The sequence below is a fragment of the Prionailurus viverrinus genome, chromosome B1, assembly GCF_022837055.1.
Source record: "Prionailurus viverrinus isolate Anna chromosome B1, UM_Priviv_1.0, whole genome shotgun sequence".
NCBI lineage: Eukaryota > Metazoa > Chordata > Mammalia > Carnivora > Felidae > Prionailurus > Prionailurus viverrinus.
In genome coordinates, this window is record NC_062564.1 from 150,718,744 (window position 1) to 150,733,400 (window position 14,657).

Below are 14,657 nucleotides of genomic sequence, written 5' to 3' on the forward strand. Positions count from 1 at the left end.
TAAATGGATACTCCCTCCTGGATTTATAGAAATGCAAGAGCATAATAAAAATGAACCTCCATTTTGGCATATATAGTATTTAACCTATAGAGCAACTGATGATTCATTTTTTGAAGAGAAACCCTTAAGTAGAAATGGTTAGTATATTCATAGTTCTCTACATCTGAAATTTGGGGCATAATTGTGATTCACTTGTTCACCCTCTCCCCATATAGCTTCATCATGAATTAAACAGGTTTGCAGTTCTGCAGAGATTTGGGGCCCACAACAAAATCATCTATTGTAGATCTCATTCTGAAATATTCCCTAGATGTCTAGGAATGAGTAGACAATATTAAAGTCCGCTTTATTACTAATTTTTTTTATCCAAAACAAATTGGCATACTTAATTGAGTGTTCTGAATAACTGAAACCACACAAAGGGTATTAATTTTAAAAGGATCAAAATATACCAAAATACACTCAACACCAAAAAAAAATGCACTGCATAAATAATGTGCATAGTCTCTCCTAGTTATTAGCATTATTTGTTATGCTATCTGGTTATTTCAGTATCTAAGCCTGGTTTCTCAAAAAGCAGAGCCTGAGACAGACTCACATGTGGTATTTGATCTAAGAAAGAGTAAAAGGCAAAAAGCATAAAATAAGGAGGGAGAATTTCCAACATCAGGGGCAACTCTAGCTCCATCTCATAGAATCTTCTGAATTATATATCAGAACTGTGCTCCCCAATGACTAACAGGGGAAGGATTTGTCCATTGACACCCATCTTGCACCAGCTCCTACAGAGTTAACTCCTACATTTCCTATTGTCCATCTGGGAATGTCCAGCAGGCCCCTTCTGGCAGAAAGTGAGATGCTAAGGTGCTAACTTGAGAAGGGCATGTGCCAAATTACTCCTGAGTAAAGTGAATCCAAATCTGTATGAAATCGGTCACCATATTGTGGCTGATTTTAGATATGGCCAAAAGTATTTAAAGTGGTACAAAGACTAATGTTAAATACATTCAGTTACCTGGTGACTTGGAATCAAGATACAGTGAAAGATCACCATTTTTATATATTTTTAGTACTTTTTAGGACCCAGACCTTTTTTTCAACTTATAATGGGGAACTTGAGAGTCTTTAGAAACAGAGGAATGAATACTAAGATTTTATTTCTCTCTATGCTAATCCATGAACATAGAAAGCATATAGTCAAAACTGAATAAAATGATTGTTTACAGAATAATGTGTTCCCCAAAACAAAATAATTCGTATTAATATTTTAAAATGTTCAGAAATGTAAATATTTTTTTCTTTTTCTTTGACTTTTAGACATTGAAATGCCAGCAGCAGAAAATCTTCTCAATACCTGTAAGTTCATTGACAAAGAGTTATTTTCTAATGAAATTTAATTCCTTGGATGGCAAAAAAGAACTTCACTTGACAGTCAATACAGTGTACATAAAGATGTAATGGGAAGCCTGCTTTCAGAAACTTGTAAAAGGATGACTGTGGTTGATCTTAAATTGACTGATATCATGGATTTTAAATGAGGAAGACATTATTACATGCCATAATGGCAGAGGGTATCTAGGGACAAGCAGTGATAATTAAGAACTTAGGATCTAAAACCAGCTACACATCAGTGTTGAGCCCCAGATCATACACTTACCAACTGGATGAATTTACACAGGTTATTCAACTTCTGAAACCTTCAGTTCCAAGCCATTGTGATGATAAAAGAAGGCAGCACACGTAAAGTACTTACAAAAGTGTACAGTTCATAATAAGCACTCAGTAGATTTCAGCTATCTGTATTTTTTATTCTGCCTATAAAAGCTTTAGGCCTAGGAACTCTCTGTGGAATTCTGATGATACAAGTCAAGTTCAGTGTGCTGAGACTTACATGCAGGCAGCTCCCTTGCTGGCCAAGGCATTCTGCTTCTATTCTCCCAACCACTGCCCAGGGAAATCTGATCCACAGGGTTGCCAGAACTTGTAGCAGGCTGTCAGAGGAGCACTGCTCTTACCTGGGCAATGAGACTAATTATGGCAGCCGGAAATCACCCTCCAGAGCCAAGCAACACCAACATCATTGGTCCTTACTACCTTCCAGTCACAGCATAGTTATTTCTGAGCAACCTGGGCAAAACTTAAACACAAAGCTTTATTGGATTATTTTTCTTTCTGATATATTTTTACTGAACAACCCTCCAGGAACTTAAGACATTTTAGGCGTCCCTGGGTGGCTCAGTTGAACACCCAACTCAATTTTGGCTCAGGTCATCATCCCAGGGATGTAGGATCGAGCCCTGCATCAAATCCCATGTTGGGCTCTGCACTAAGCATGAAGCCTGTTTAAGATTCTCTCTTTCTCTCCTCTGCCTCCCTGTCCAACTCCCACTCTCTGTCTCTAAAAAAAAAAATTTTTAAGACATTTTAAAGTCAATTATCCCAATTAAAAAATTTTGTACTGATACAATCAAAATCCACAATTAAAAGTTTGTCAGGTTGATAGAAAAGAGGTATAAAAGACAGGAATAAAAACAGTAGTAGGAAAGAGACTGGCCAATTTGTATTCTCTCTAGCCAGAAGACTAAGCAACCATCCAGATCAGCATTCTGAATTTGATTTGACCTATCTGAGGTTTTAATTATATTTTAAATAAAAAGTAAGGGGGGGGGAGGCAAGAAAAATCAAACAGGGTTGAAGAAAGAATAGAGTTTGGTACATGACAAAGTATGTTAAAGTACAGTCATAAATGGGATGCAAGTTACCAGGGTAGGGAGGCTGTAAGAGCTTGGTAGATTCTTTGATGTTTCTGAAAGTATCAGCCATCAAGTCTCCATTATATTCCTTAAATTCTTGAAGTTTACCCTGTGACCTTTTGATATAACAAAAGCTCCAAGGTGTCATGTAAGATTTCAGCAGAGGTAATAACAAGGTAATGCTGCAGAGGTGGCAGCCAGAAGCTTAACAGACACAACAACCATGAGTAAATGGGAATTCAGGACAGAAATTAATGGACAAATATAAATTAGGCTACAGTTCTGAACAAATGCACAAACAGGAAAGTGAAGTCACACAGGGGAGGTCCTCCAAGCCCACAGAGAAGCATCTTTGTTTTTATATTCCTCCGAAGGAAGTTCAGTAAAGGCCAACTTCCTTTAGGAGTTGTCCAAATGGAAGGGAGGATAGGGAAGAACCATTATACCTTTGGGTTCTGAGTTATTTGTTTTATCCTCTGTAGATTCCATGATAAGGGAGTGGAAAGAAAGGAAAAGAAAAGGGAGTTATAGTTAGTGGGTCAATATGAAAGCTCATTCAAAAATAAAAACCACAAAGGCTCTGCTTCAGCTAAGTGGTTTTATGAAAAGGATGCCTTACAAACCTGAGGTTTAGATTGCATCAAAGAACACCATCTAGAATCAGAATCAATATACAAATTTAAGGACTTCAGAGGGTTAGTGAAGATCTTTTTAAGTCTGCATGTCCCTCCCCTGTGTTTCTGGTGCCTTTCCACCTTCAGGAAAGAACATCTCAAGACACATCTTAACACATTTCTGTGAAGCAATTGACCATCTAACCTTTCCAATTAATTTAAATGTTCTTGTTCATGATACAAATACCTTTCTCTAATTCAGAGTTGCTTAACCTTAACACTATTAACACTGTAGGCCAATTTGTTTGTTTCAGGGACAGTCCTGTGCCTTCTAGATTTTTAGCAGCATCCCCAACCTCTACCAATAAATACCAGTAGTGCATCCTCCACCCCAATTATGACAACCAAAAATATCTCCAGATATTGCCAAATTTCTCCTGGGGTTAGGAGTGGAGTGCAAAATTGTCCCTGATTGAGAACCACTGCTTTCATCTATGCCCACTGCACTGATTATGGCAAGTTTTTCTCACTCTAAGTGTTAGGAACACACCCATTACAAAAATGGGTCCTGCAGTCAAATATCATTTTTATTTCAAGATGTCTTATGGGTTATATGACATGGACTTCATTTCTATATACATTTGTTGAGCACCTCATAGGTTATAGGTTCTCTGTGATAGGTTCTAGAAATATGTATATATTTTAAAATATATGGTTCCTGCCCTCTAAAACATTTAATAAGGCTGACAATCTCTAGTAAAAGAGACAATAAACTGTTAAGGAACAAGCTCAGTGCTTTAGCTGGAGTAACATGACTTAGTCAAGAGAATCAGAGAGAGACACAATAATAGTGAAGTTGTACTATTACTGCAAATTTGCTTTAAAGACTTAAAGAGTCCAGCAGTTTCTCTGGATCTAAATTGACACTAGAGCATAGTCCTGTTTCAGAGAGCGTTTTACTTTGAGAAAGGGTTGGCTATCTTCATGGGTTATTCCTTTAGGCCAGATGTTGTGTATTGTAACTTAAATGCTAACACGTTTCTGTCTACTCTATCTCTTGTCACTATCCCATTGGCATTTGTAGCCATTCACTCTTTCTTATAAATGTTTCAGAGCAATCACTGTGTTAAACAACTGCTCACAAAATTACAAGCCACACATTTTCATATACAACCTAGTAACTGGTTATCAATTATTATCTTCTAAATTCAAACACTTCATTTTATATGCTTCTTATAACAGATCATAGCAAGGTCATACAGACACACAGAGAGTTATGTGACTAATGAGGATGGGCAGGTGAAAATGTCAATCTATTTTGGGTGAATTCTCAAAAAATCTCATATCAGCAGTTAGTCCTAACTTCTCCAAGACTATGGGCTTTTCCTCAGTTAACAGTTAATAGTGACGTGTATTACAAGAGTTTGTTAACTATAGCAATGCATGCAAAAGCAATATCAGTATCATTATATGCTAACTAACTCCATTTTGAGCAGGTTGTGGACAACGAACAATAACTCCTTCTGGCAACAAGATAGCAGGGGGCAAGGATGCCCAAGAAGGGGAATGGCCTTGGCAAGCTAGCCTTCAACAGAACAGTATCCACCGGTGTGGAGCCACTCTGATTAGTAACAGCTGGCTTGTCACTGCTGCTCACTGTTTCATAAAGTAAGCTCTGGACTACATAAAGCTCAAAGCCACTCATGCACCTGAAAGTCTGAGATACATATCTTTTAAGAACATAGATTATACAACTATGCCTCCAACTATTCAATACTGTGAAGTATACTCTCAAAATTTCTCAATGAATTATCAGTTTTTAAAAAAAGATATATTCAGGGTAGAGCAGGAATTGTCAACAGTGGCATTATTATATTTGGTCCAAATGATTCTTAGTTTTGGGGTGAGGGGTATCCTGTGCATTATAGAATATTTAGCAGCATCCCTGGTTCCCACCCATCAAATGCCAGTAGCATGCCCCCAGGACTGAAAACCAAAAATGTCTCCAGTTATTACCAAATGTCTCCTGAAGGATACTGAGTTTCCCTCAGTTGAGAATCACTAAGCTATGCTTAATCCATTTTATAAAGAAACTATAAATCCTAAACTGAACACTATTCTTCTATTTGTTTCTCATCATTATTTCATTTGGTCTTATTTATTTAATCATAAGTATTTGAATTCATCCTGCGTCCTCCAATATATATTATAGCCCTATTTGAAATTATTATTTCTTTAAAAGATACATTATTACACCAAAAGTTTGCTTTGTTTTTACCCTTTTGTTTGATGTTTAATTTTACTAATTTCTATTGGCTTTATGTAGCACTTATTGGTTTTATTTGTAAATAAAAATCCCTCTTAAACTTGAGATTTTGAATATGTTCCAGCAACACTATTTTTCAGTGCTTAATAGATAAACCCTTGATTAACAAATAATAGTAAAAGTCATAAGTATCTTCCTATTTATAGTTTTTAAATATTACAAAAGAGGATTTCTTCTATTGTCTTAATTTCCATAAGTTTACTCTGTCCCATAATCTTGCCCACTTTTTATTTAATCTTACGATCTTGTCTTATCATATTTAGCTTTCTAAATATCCTTGAGTCTTTCTGGAGAGATAAAAGGTAGTTTCCATGGCTTATCTCTTAAAATATATCTTATTAAAAAAATAAAATATAGCTTATTGCATTATTCAAAGTCTATTCATGTTATTATTATTTTTCTCTTACACATAGCTTTACTTTTATATGTTAAATGCACTAAGGTATTTAATACATATCTAATTGTTTTAAAACATATAAGATGTTAACTCCTGCAACTCTGAAATATAGGACTTTTAATAAATAAATCTATTTCTTTAGGGCCAGGGATCCCAAAGAATGGAATGTTAGTTTTGGTCTTCTTTTAAGTGATCCACAAACAAAACGAAGTATCAAGGATATTATAATTCATGAAAACTATCATTACCCCGCACACGATAATGACATAGCTGTTGTGCATCTGTCCTCGCCAGTATTATACACAAGCAACATCCGAAGAGCATGTCTTCCTGAAGCTACTTACACATTCCCACCCAATTCAAATGTGGTGGTCACTGGATGGGGAACATTAAAGTCTGATGGTGAGTTCCTAACCTTCTTCCATTACATGGTTTGAGCTCTAGGAGTTAAAAAAAAAAATACTCTGAATCACAACTAAACCTGAGATAGATTTTCTCTGGATCATTTTGAAGAGGATAATGTGCAATGGATTGAAAATTTATCTTCAGGGGCGCCTGGGTGGCTCAGTCGGTTGAGCTTCCGACTTCGGCTCAGGTCCTGATCTCACGGTCTGTGAGTTCAAGCCCCGCGTCGGGCTCTGTGCTGACAGCTCAGAGCCGGGAGCCTGCTTCCAATTCTGTGTCTCCCTCTCTCTCTGACCCTCCGCCATTCATGCTCTGTCTCTCTCTGTCTCAAAAATAAATAAACATTAAAAAAATTTAAAAAAAAGAAAATTTATCTTCAACCACATTCATATGGAAACTACAATTTCCTAGAGCTTTTACCATAATTGCCCTTAACAATGGTAGTTTTAATAGAAATGCATTATTGAATAAGTAATTCATTTTCTTCCATTTTCTTCATTCATTATTCAATAAATATTTATCTTGATTACCACCTTTATGCCAAATACTGGTCTAGGTGGTTTGGATATATAAATCTATAAAATAGGCAAATATTCCTGCCCTCAAAAGCTTATATATTTAGTAAAAGAAGACAATAACCATAAAATACAATAAATAAGTAGATTACACAGCATGTTTTATGGAGGTAAGTACCAAAGCAAAACAAACAAACAAACAAGACTACAGAGGTTTGGGTATTTTTGACGGGGAGAAATGAATAGCTCTATGTGAAAAGGCAATACTTGAGCAAAGATCATTTAAATATGTGCATTCCCATGACCGTAGTTATGTAAAGATTTAGTGGCTATTTATGTTCATAAATGCATTGGAAAGCAGAAAAAATAAATCTAAAATTAATTTTGAGGTTCAGAATTACAGTAACAGCAGAAAATCTTAAAATGATTATAAAATATAAGTTTTGGAATTTGAATTTTTCATTTTGTTTTCTAACACATACAAGTAATAAATATAAAATTCCAAAACAATTCAAAAGGGAAAAAAATCCCATTACACATGGATGAACACTAAATATTTCAAATATGGTCATTTTTTAATGTTTATTTTTGAGAGAGAGAGAGAGAGAGAGAGAGAGAGTTCAAGCCAAGGAGAGGCAGAGACAGAGAGGGAGACCCAGAATCCAAAGCAGGTTCCAGGCCCTGAGCTGTCAGCATAGAGCCCGACGCGGGGCTCAAACCCAGGAACCATGAGATCATGACCTGAGCCAAAGTCGGATGCACAACTAACTAAGCTACCCAGACGCCCCTAAATGTGATCATTTTTAACAATAGCTTGGTATGTTCATTGCATTACTACTTTGTTACTAAGAAAGGAGACAAAAGCTTAATTAAAACATATGTTTTACATTGATTTGGAAATTGTATACAGTAGTACAAATAAACTTAGCCAGAGATACTAATATTGACTTCAGCAAAAAGTATACACTTTTCTTCCTTTAGGAACAAGTCCTAACATACTCCAAAAAGGATTAGTGAAGATTATAGATAATAAAACCTGCAACAGTGAAGAGGTATATGGTGGTGTGATCACACCTGGAATGTTGTGTGCTGGGTTCCTGGAAGGAAGTGTGGATGCCTGCCAGGTAAATCCGCCTATTCCATTTTCAGGATTTTTTTCCTTGTGTATTTTAATTCCAATTAATTTGTTCAATTTTCTCAAAAGACTGACAATTTTTAAAGGTTTAAGTTTGTTTTGTAGTCAGAGTAATTAATTAGAATTATATTGCCATCTGATAGGTCCTACTAAAATACTAAAGAGCTAAGCCTCTCTTATGGTTATAAGAAGCTGGGAATAAGACTGGGGAAGAGACTAAATTTGGAATAAGCAGGAAAAAGATGAAGGGAATTTTGGTAAATTTAGTTGGATTGGCCCTCTTTCACTGAGAAACACTCAACTGAATCCGACACCAAACCTAACGATCATGGAGCTTTCTTAATTTGAGTGGCTTCAACATCCTAAATATTTTATTTATTTAACAATGCTTATATAGCATCTCCATGTGGTAGCCACTGTTTTAAGCTCTTTACAAATGCTAATTTCTTCCAGTTATGACAATTCTGTGATGTATGCTTGTACTATTATAAGCCCTATTTCTTAGTTGAAGGGACTGAGACAAAGAAATCAAGTAATTTATCTAAACTTACACAGGCATTAAGTGGTAGAACCCAGATTTAAACAGAGGATTTGGGGCTCCACAGCCTATATTCTGAATGTTATACTAAGCTGCCTTTCCTTATGCTTAATATGCTTCAAACACCTCTCAGCCTGTTTACAAGCATAGTCCCAGAGTTAACAAAAGTATACTCTGGTTATCTAGGCGGGCAGAATCAGGGGTAAATCCAGGACAACCCTTATTTTACTCTTTCATTTCTATGCACTACTATGTCCCATACTCTGTGCTAGGTGCAGGGGAGCTAAACGTTAATAAAGCATTATTCATGTACTCTAGGAGCTAGAAGACATACAAACAAGTATTTGTAATACATAATTATCATCTCTCATTATAGAGTCCCATCTTTCCAACTCTCACACTAACCCTATTCTTCAAAGTTATGACAAGCTTAGATCTCGATTTTCTCAATTTTCTCTCAGTCCATCACCCTCAGGAATATGACTGTCTTCTAAACTTATGCAGCCTACAGGTTTTATTATTTCAGCCTTTCCATTGCCAGCACCCTAATGACTTCACCATCTTCTACTTCCCCACACCCATGCTAATAATCTCCAACCACAGAGCAATATGACTATTTTATTGGCTCCTATATGTGAACTCCTGAGAACAACTAGGAGAAACCTTGCAGACTTGTAAACTGGTGTCATATAATCACAGCTGAGTCCTTACCACATTATAGAATTATTGAATGCATCCTTTATATATATATATGCAGATCCTATATAAGCAACATTTCATTACATTGTTTGAATGTGTCCCTATATGCTCTTGTATTCCTTAACATATGACATTTCCTCATACTAACTAGAAAAAAAGAAATCATGAGAACTCCTTTAATTTCTTTTCTATATGATAAATTTATATTTGTACCTATCCTCTCATTCTAGGCTCAGCACACAAAAAAATTTCTTCTACTCTTCAAAGCTAATCTTTTCCCTGTATTCTTCATCCATTCTCTATCTATACAGATATTTGTGCTTTACATTAATTTGAACTTTCTTCCATATTTTCCAAACTGTTCCACTCCAACAATATTCTGCAAATACTATCAGATCTCTCCTTTAGTACACTGTACTCTTTCTTTTTCTGTTATTGGTCAAATCTCTAAAGAATAGTCTACCATCATTGTTCCATATTCTCAACTTATTCACTCTCTGACCCACTGCTTGCAGGCTTTTGCCCTACCAGTCCAGATTAGCCAAGATGGTCTAATTGCTAAATCCAATACATGCAGAGTGGAAGACGGACTGGAAGCAAGTACGCTAGAGATATTATGATCTGTTAAAATATTTTACCTGAGAAAGGTAAAGAGGGCTTCAACTAAGATACAGTAAGAATGAAGAGGCACTGAGACAGGGGGACAAGACTGCAAGCCTGATTAGAAGTGAGGAAGGGTCTGACACTTGATCTCAGCTCAAGTCTTGATCTCAGGATCATGAGTTTGAGCCCTGCGTTGGGCTCCACACTGGGCATGGGACCTACTTAAAACATTATCATCAACAACAACAACAAACAACAGGATGAATATTATTCAATTCTATTTGCTTATGGGTCAGCAATGCAACCCCATCTATTTCTTAATTTGTCTGAACTTTCTGTAAAATCTGCTACACAAAGGTTTTGTATGAAAAGTTTGTTGTTTGTGTGTGAAAAAAAAAAACAGGGTAGGAATAGGGAAAAGAAAGAATACATGCTAAATTCCATACTTTTCCCTGAACAAAGAGAGAGAAGATGTACAGAAGAAAAGCAGGTTTGTGGAGGTTTAAAGTTTGGGGCATGCTAAATTTGAGGTGCTTGTGGAAAAACTAGGCATATATGTCCAACGTGGCATTAGAAATCAAAACCTTGAGCTCAGGAAAGAGTTCTGGCTGTACATAAATACCTGAAAGTTATTGTCAGCTGGGGGGCAGTTAAATTCATAAGCACAGATATAATTGCTCAGATAAAGAATATAAAATAAGAAGCACCCAAGATTTAGAACTCGGGTATAAATGCTCCTAAGAAGCTAACAGTAAGAGATAAGGAAAACTAAGGGGAAAAAAATTAGAAATTGGTATCACAGGGTCACAGGAGTCCAGGGATCAGAACAAAAGGGAATAGTCAACAAGTCACACAAGCCATACAGTAAGATAAATGCTGGAAAGAGTGTATCAACTTCAACAATTGTTTATTGGCAAAGTTTAGAAGGTTCACTGGTGGGAAGAAAAACCATTTAGAAGAAAGTTGAAAATAAGACAAAAAAATGGAAATTTCAATATAGACTACTACTTCAAGCCACTTAGCTGTGAAAGGAAGATAATTAGGGCAATAGAAGAGGTCTTAAGATACAGAAAGGCTGTCATTTTTTCAGATAGGCAAAACTGAAAAAAAAAGTGTATATTCACAGTGGGGAAAGACAGTGGAGGAAATGAAGACGTTATTAGGAAAAACAAACAAGAAAAGAGAAGAGTATTGACAGAGTAGTGTCCTTGGTCCAAAGAACAGGTGGGGAGATTAGCCTTAGAGAGAACTAAATACCTCCATTTATCAGACGATAGTAAATATAGATGTGGGCTGATGCAGGTGAGCTAGAAACTCAAAAGAGACAAGGACAAGAAATGGAGAGATTGCTATCTATTATTCTCCACTTACTCTATGAATTTGAAACCAAGAGATTAGGTTCAGAGTCTGGGAACCTGATTTTTAAAAATTGTAAAATAGGCCTTTTGTACTATTGGTAGGAATGTAAAATGGTGCAGCCTCTATGGAAAACAACAGGGTGGTTCCTCAAAGAATTAAAAATAGATTACTATATGATCCAGCAAGTCCATTTCTGGGTATATACTCAAAATGATTGAAAGCAAGGACACAAATAGAGATTTGTACATTTAATTCATAGCAGCATTATTCACAATAGCCAAAAGATGGAAGCAACCCAAATGCCCATTGATAGAAAAGTGGACAAAATGTGGTATATACATAAAATAGAGTATTAGTCAGCCTAAGGAAGGAAATGCTGACACATGCTACAACATGGACAAAACTTGAAGACACTGTGTTAAGTGAAATAAGCCAGTCACAAAAGGATAAATACTGTATGACTCCATTCATATGAGGTACTTGGAGTAGTCAGACTCATAGAGACAGAAAGTAAAATGGTGGTTGCCAGAAGCTGGGAAAAGCAGGATATGGGGAGTTATTGTTTAATGGGTATAAAGTTTTAGTTCTGCAAAATGAAAAAAGTTGTGGAGGTGGATGGTGTTGATGATCGCACAGTATGAATGTAGTTAATGCCATTGAGGTGTACATTTAAAATGGTTAAGGGGCGCCTGAGTGGCTCAGTCGGTTGAGCGTTGGACTTCGGCTCAGGTCACGATCTCGCGGTCCACGAGTTCAAGCCCCGCGTCGGGCTCTGGGCTGATGGCTCGGAGCCTGGAGCCTGCTTCTGATTCTGTGTCTCCCTCTCTCTCTGCCCCTCCCCCGTTCATGCTCTGTCTCTCTCTGTCTCAAAAATAAATAAACGTTAAAAAAAAAAAATTAAACAGCAACTATTTATTTAAAAAATAAAATAAATAAAATAAATAAATAAATAAAATGGTTAAAATAGTAAATTTATGTTATATATATTTTACATAATTTAAAAATGGATGTATATGTATATGTATATAATACATATAATGTATACATATATGTATATAATGTATATGTATATAATACATATAACATACAAAATAAATCAACTGTTTATGTTATTGGTAAGACTTCTGGTCAACAGTAGGCTCTTAGTAGTTAAGTTTTGGGGGAGTCAAAGGTCATGCTCAGAGTTTTGACTGTGCACCTCTAAACCCCTGCATTGTTCAAGGGTCATTTGTATGCAGATGATCAGAATCAAGGTAACCAAGGGACTGGTTTCATCCAATAGCTGTAGAAATTATTCAGGATGATGGGAAGGTCTGGAGCAAAGGAAAAGCCAGATGCCGAAGTGTTCCATCATTCTGAAAGAATGGCCTAAACATCAGTAGATAAAAACCATAAGGAGCATAGAGAGTAGTTTAGCCAAATTATACAATTCTGAAAATTGGAGAGATGTTTACATAAGAATGAAAGAGTAATAATCCAATGCTTGTGGTGGGTAAATATAAACCTTACTTTTTTTCTCAACATCTGGCTGAAAATAGGGAGTTTAGAAAGATAATAAGAGAATTCTTCAGCACACTGATGATTTCATAAGCAACAATACTTTCAATATCTCTTTTGAGTAATAAATGAGTTGAAATTTTTCATACATGTTTTCCATTATTGTAGTGTTGTATCCAAAGACACGTACTGACATCTTTCATTTAAATAAATGATTATAGGGGCGCCTGGATGGCTCAGTCAGTTAAGCATCCAACTTCAGCTCAGGTCATGATCTCACAGTCCGTGATTTCGAGCCCCGCGTGGGGCTCTGTGCTGATGGCTCAGAGCCTGGAGCCTGCTTCCGATTCTGTGTCTCCCTTTCTCTAACCCTCCCCCCGTTCATGCTCTGTCTCTCTCTGTCTCAAAAATAAATAACAATTTAAAAATTTTTTAAATAAATAAATGATTATAAGCACAAAAATATTCTATACTAAAATCATTTTAATATTGAAATATCTAGGGTTTTATTTTCCTTTTTCTGTGTCTCCCTGTCTTTATTACAAAGAAAAATAAGCAGTATTTTTACCTTTAAACTGTAGTAATTGTATGTATCCTCTTCTCCCTAGGGTGACTCTGGTGGACCTCTGGTTGGTGCAGATTATAAAGGCACTTGGTTCCTTGCTGGTATTGTAAGCTGGGGAGATGAATGTGCTCTTCCAAATAAGCCTGGTGTCTACACTCGAGTAACATACTACCGAGACTGGATCTTGTCCAAAACTGGTCTCTAGTGCAGAAGTTCTTTACAGATTAAAGCTTGAGGGACACCTGGGTGGTCAGTTACTTGAGCATCCTACTTCAGCTCAGATCATGATCTCGCGGTTGATGGATTCAAGCCCCACATTGGGCTCTCTGCTGTCAGTGCAGAGCCCGCTTCAGATCCTCTGTCCCCCACCCCTCTCTCTCTCTCTGCATCTTCTCTGTTGTGCTCACTCTCTCAAAAAGAAATAAACATTAAAAAAAAAGAAGCTTGAAAATGATACCCTGTGAAATATTTGTAATTCCCAAGCTACACGTAACTTAGAATCACCTCTCTATATGCACATTTAATATTGCAAACATAAAGATATATAATTTTAGAACTGTGAAAACTTTTTGTATACTAGACTTTGAAAAAGGGTTAGTGACAGTAATGAACCAGAACATATTATCTCCCCTACACCTCTCTCTAGACTGAAGGTAATTACATGAGTAAATATGGATTACAGTTTACTAAGGAGGTCTTTTCTGCTGATTTGTAGATCTAGGTCCCTTAGGAAATCATAGAAGAGATGTTAGCAATAAAGTCCCTTCTTAGTATATAAATAATCCCCAGCTGAATCACATCGTTGCTACAAAAATTATATATTGATAGGTTGTAGCCTAATGAATTGCAGTAATATAAAAATTTCCAAAGAAAATCTGTCTACCTGTTTTCTTTCTAGTCTTTGTGCCAATGCTAATCTCTTCTCTATTTATGGCTTCCTCACCTGGACTGACACAAAACAGCATGATAATGCCATGGGGTGCATTGAATAGATCCCAATGCTTTTTGATCTGTCCCTATTTCTCTTTCATATGTAAGTGAGGCCAGAAGATGTTTCTCACATGTACACACATAATAGCAAAATTATCCTGAAACACATGGGCTATGTTTCACTAGGTAAGCTTGAACAGGTAACACTGTATTACATACCTCTAATCTCTTAAAATTCCTCAATATAAATTATCAGCCAGAATAAATAATATGGAAATTTTGCTTTCGCTTCACTTTCCTTTTGCCCATACAGAAACGTTC

The 14,657-nt window shown here is 36.3% G+C and overlaps 1 protein-coding gene across 1 annotated transcript in view; it reads left to right on the plus strand.

Annotated features, from left to right (window-relative positions):
• LOC125164880 (transmembrane protease serine 11C-like) overlaps window positions 1-13,611 on the plus strand; it is a 52,263-nt gene extending 38,652 nt beyond the window's left edge. Inside the window, exons 6-10 of the mRNA XM_047857617.1 lie at window positions 1,318-1,356; window positions 4,864-5,035; window positions 6,233-6,492; window positions 7,992-8,134; window positions 13,450-13,611. Of these exons, the coding sequence (XP_047713573.1) occupies window positions 1,318-1,356; window positions 4,864-5,035; window positions 6,233-6,492; window positions 7,992-8,134; window positions 13,450-13,611 (776 nt within the window). The remainder of the gene's footprint in view (window positions 1-1,317; window positions 1,357-4,863; window positions 5,036-6,232; window positions 6,493-7,991; window positions 8,135-13,449) is intronic.
• The last annotated feature ends 1,046 nt before the right edge of the window (window positions 13,612-14,657 follow it).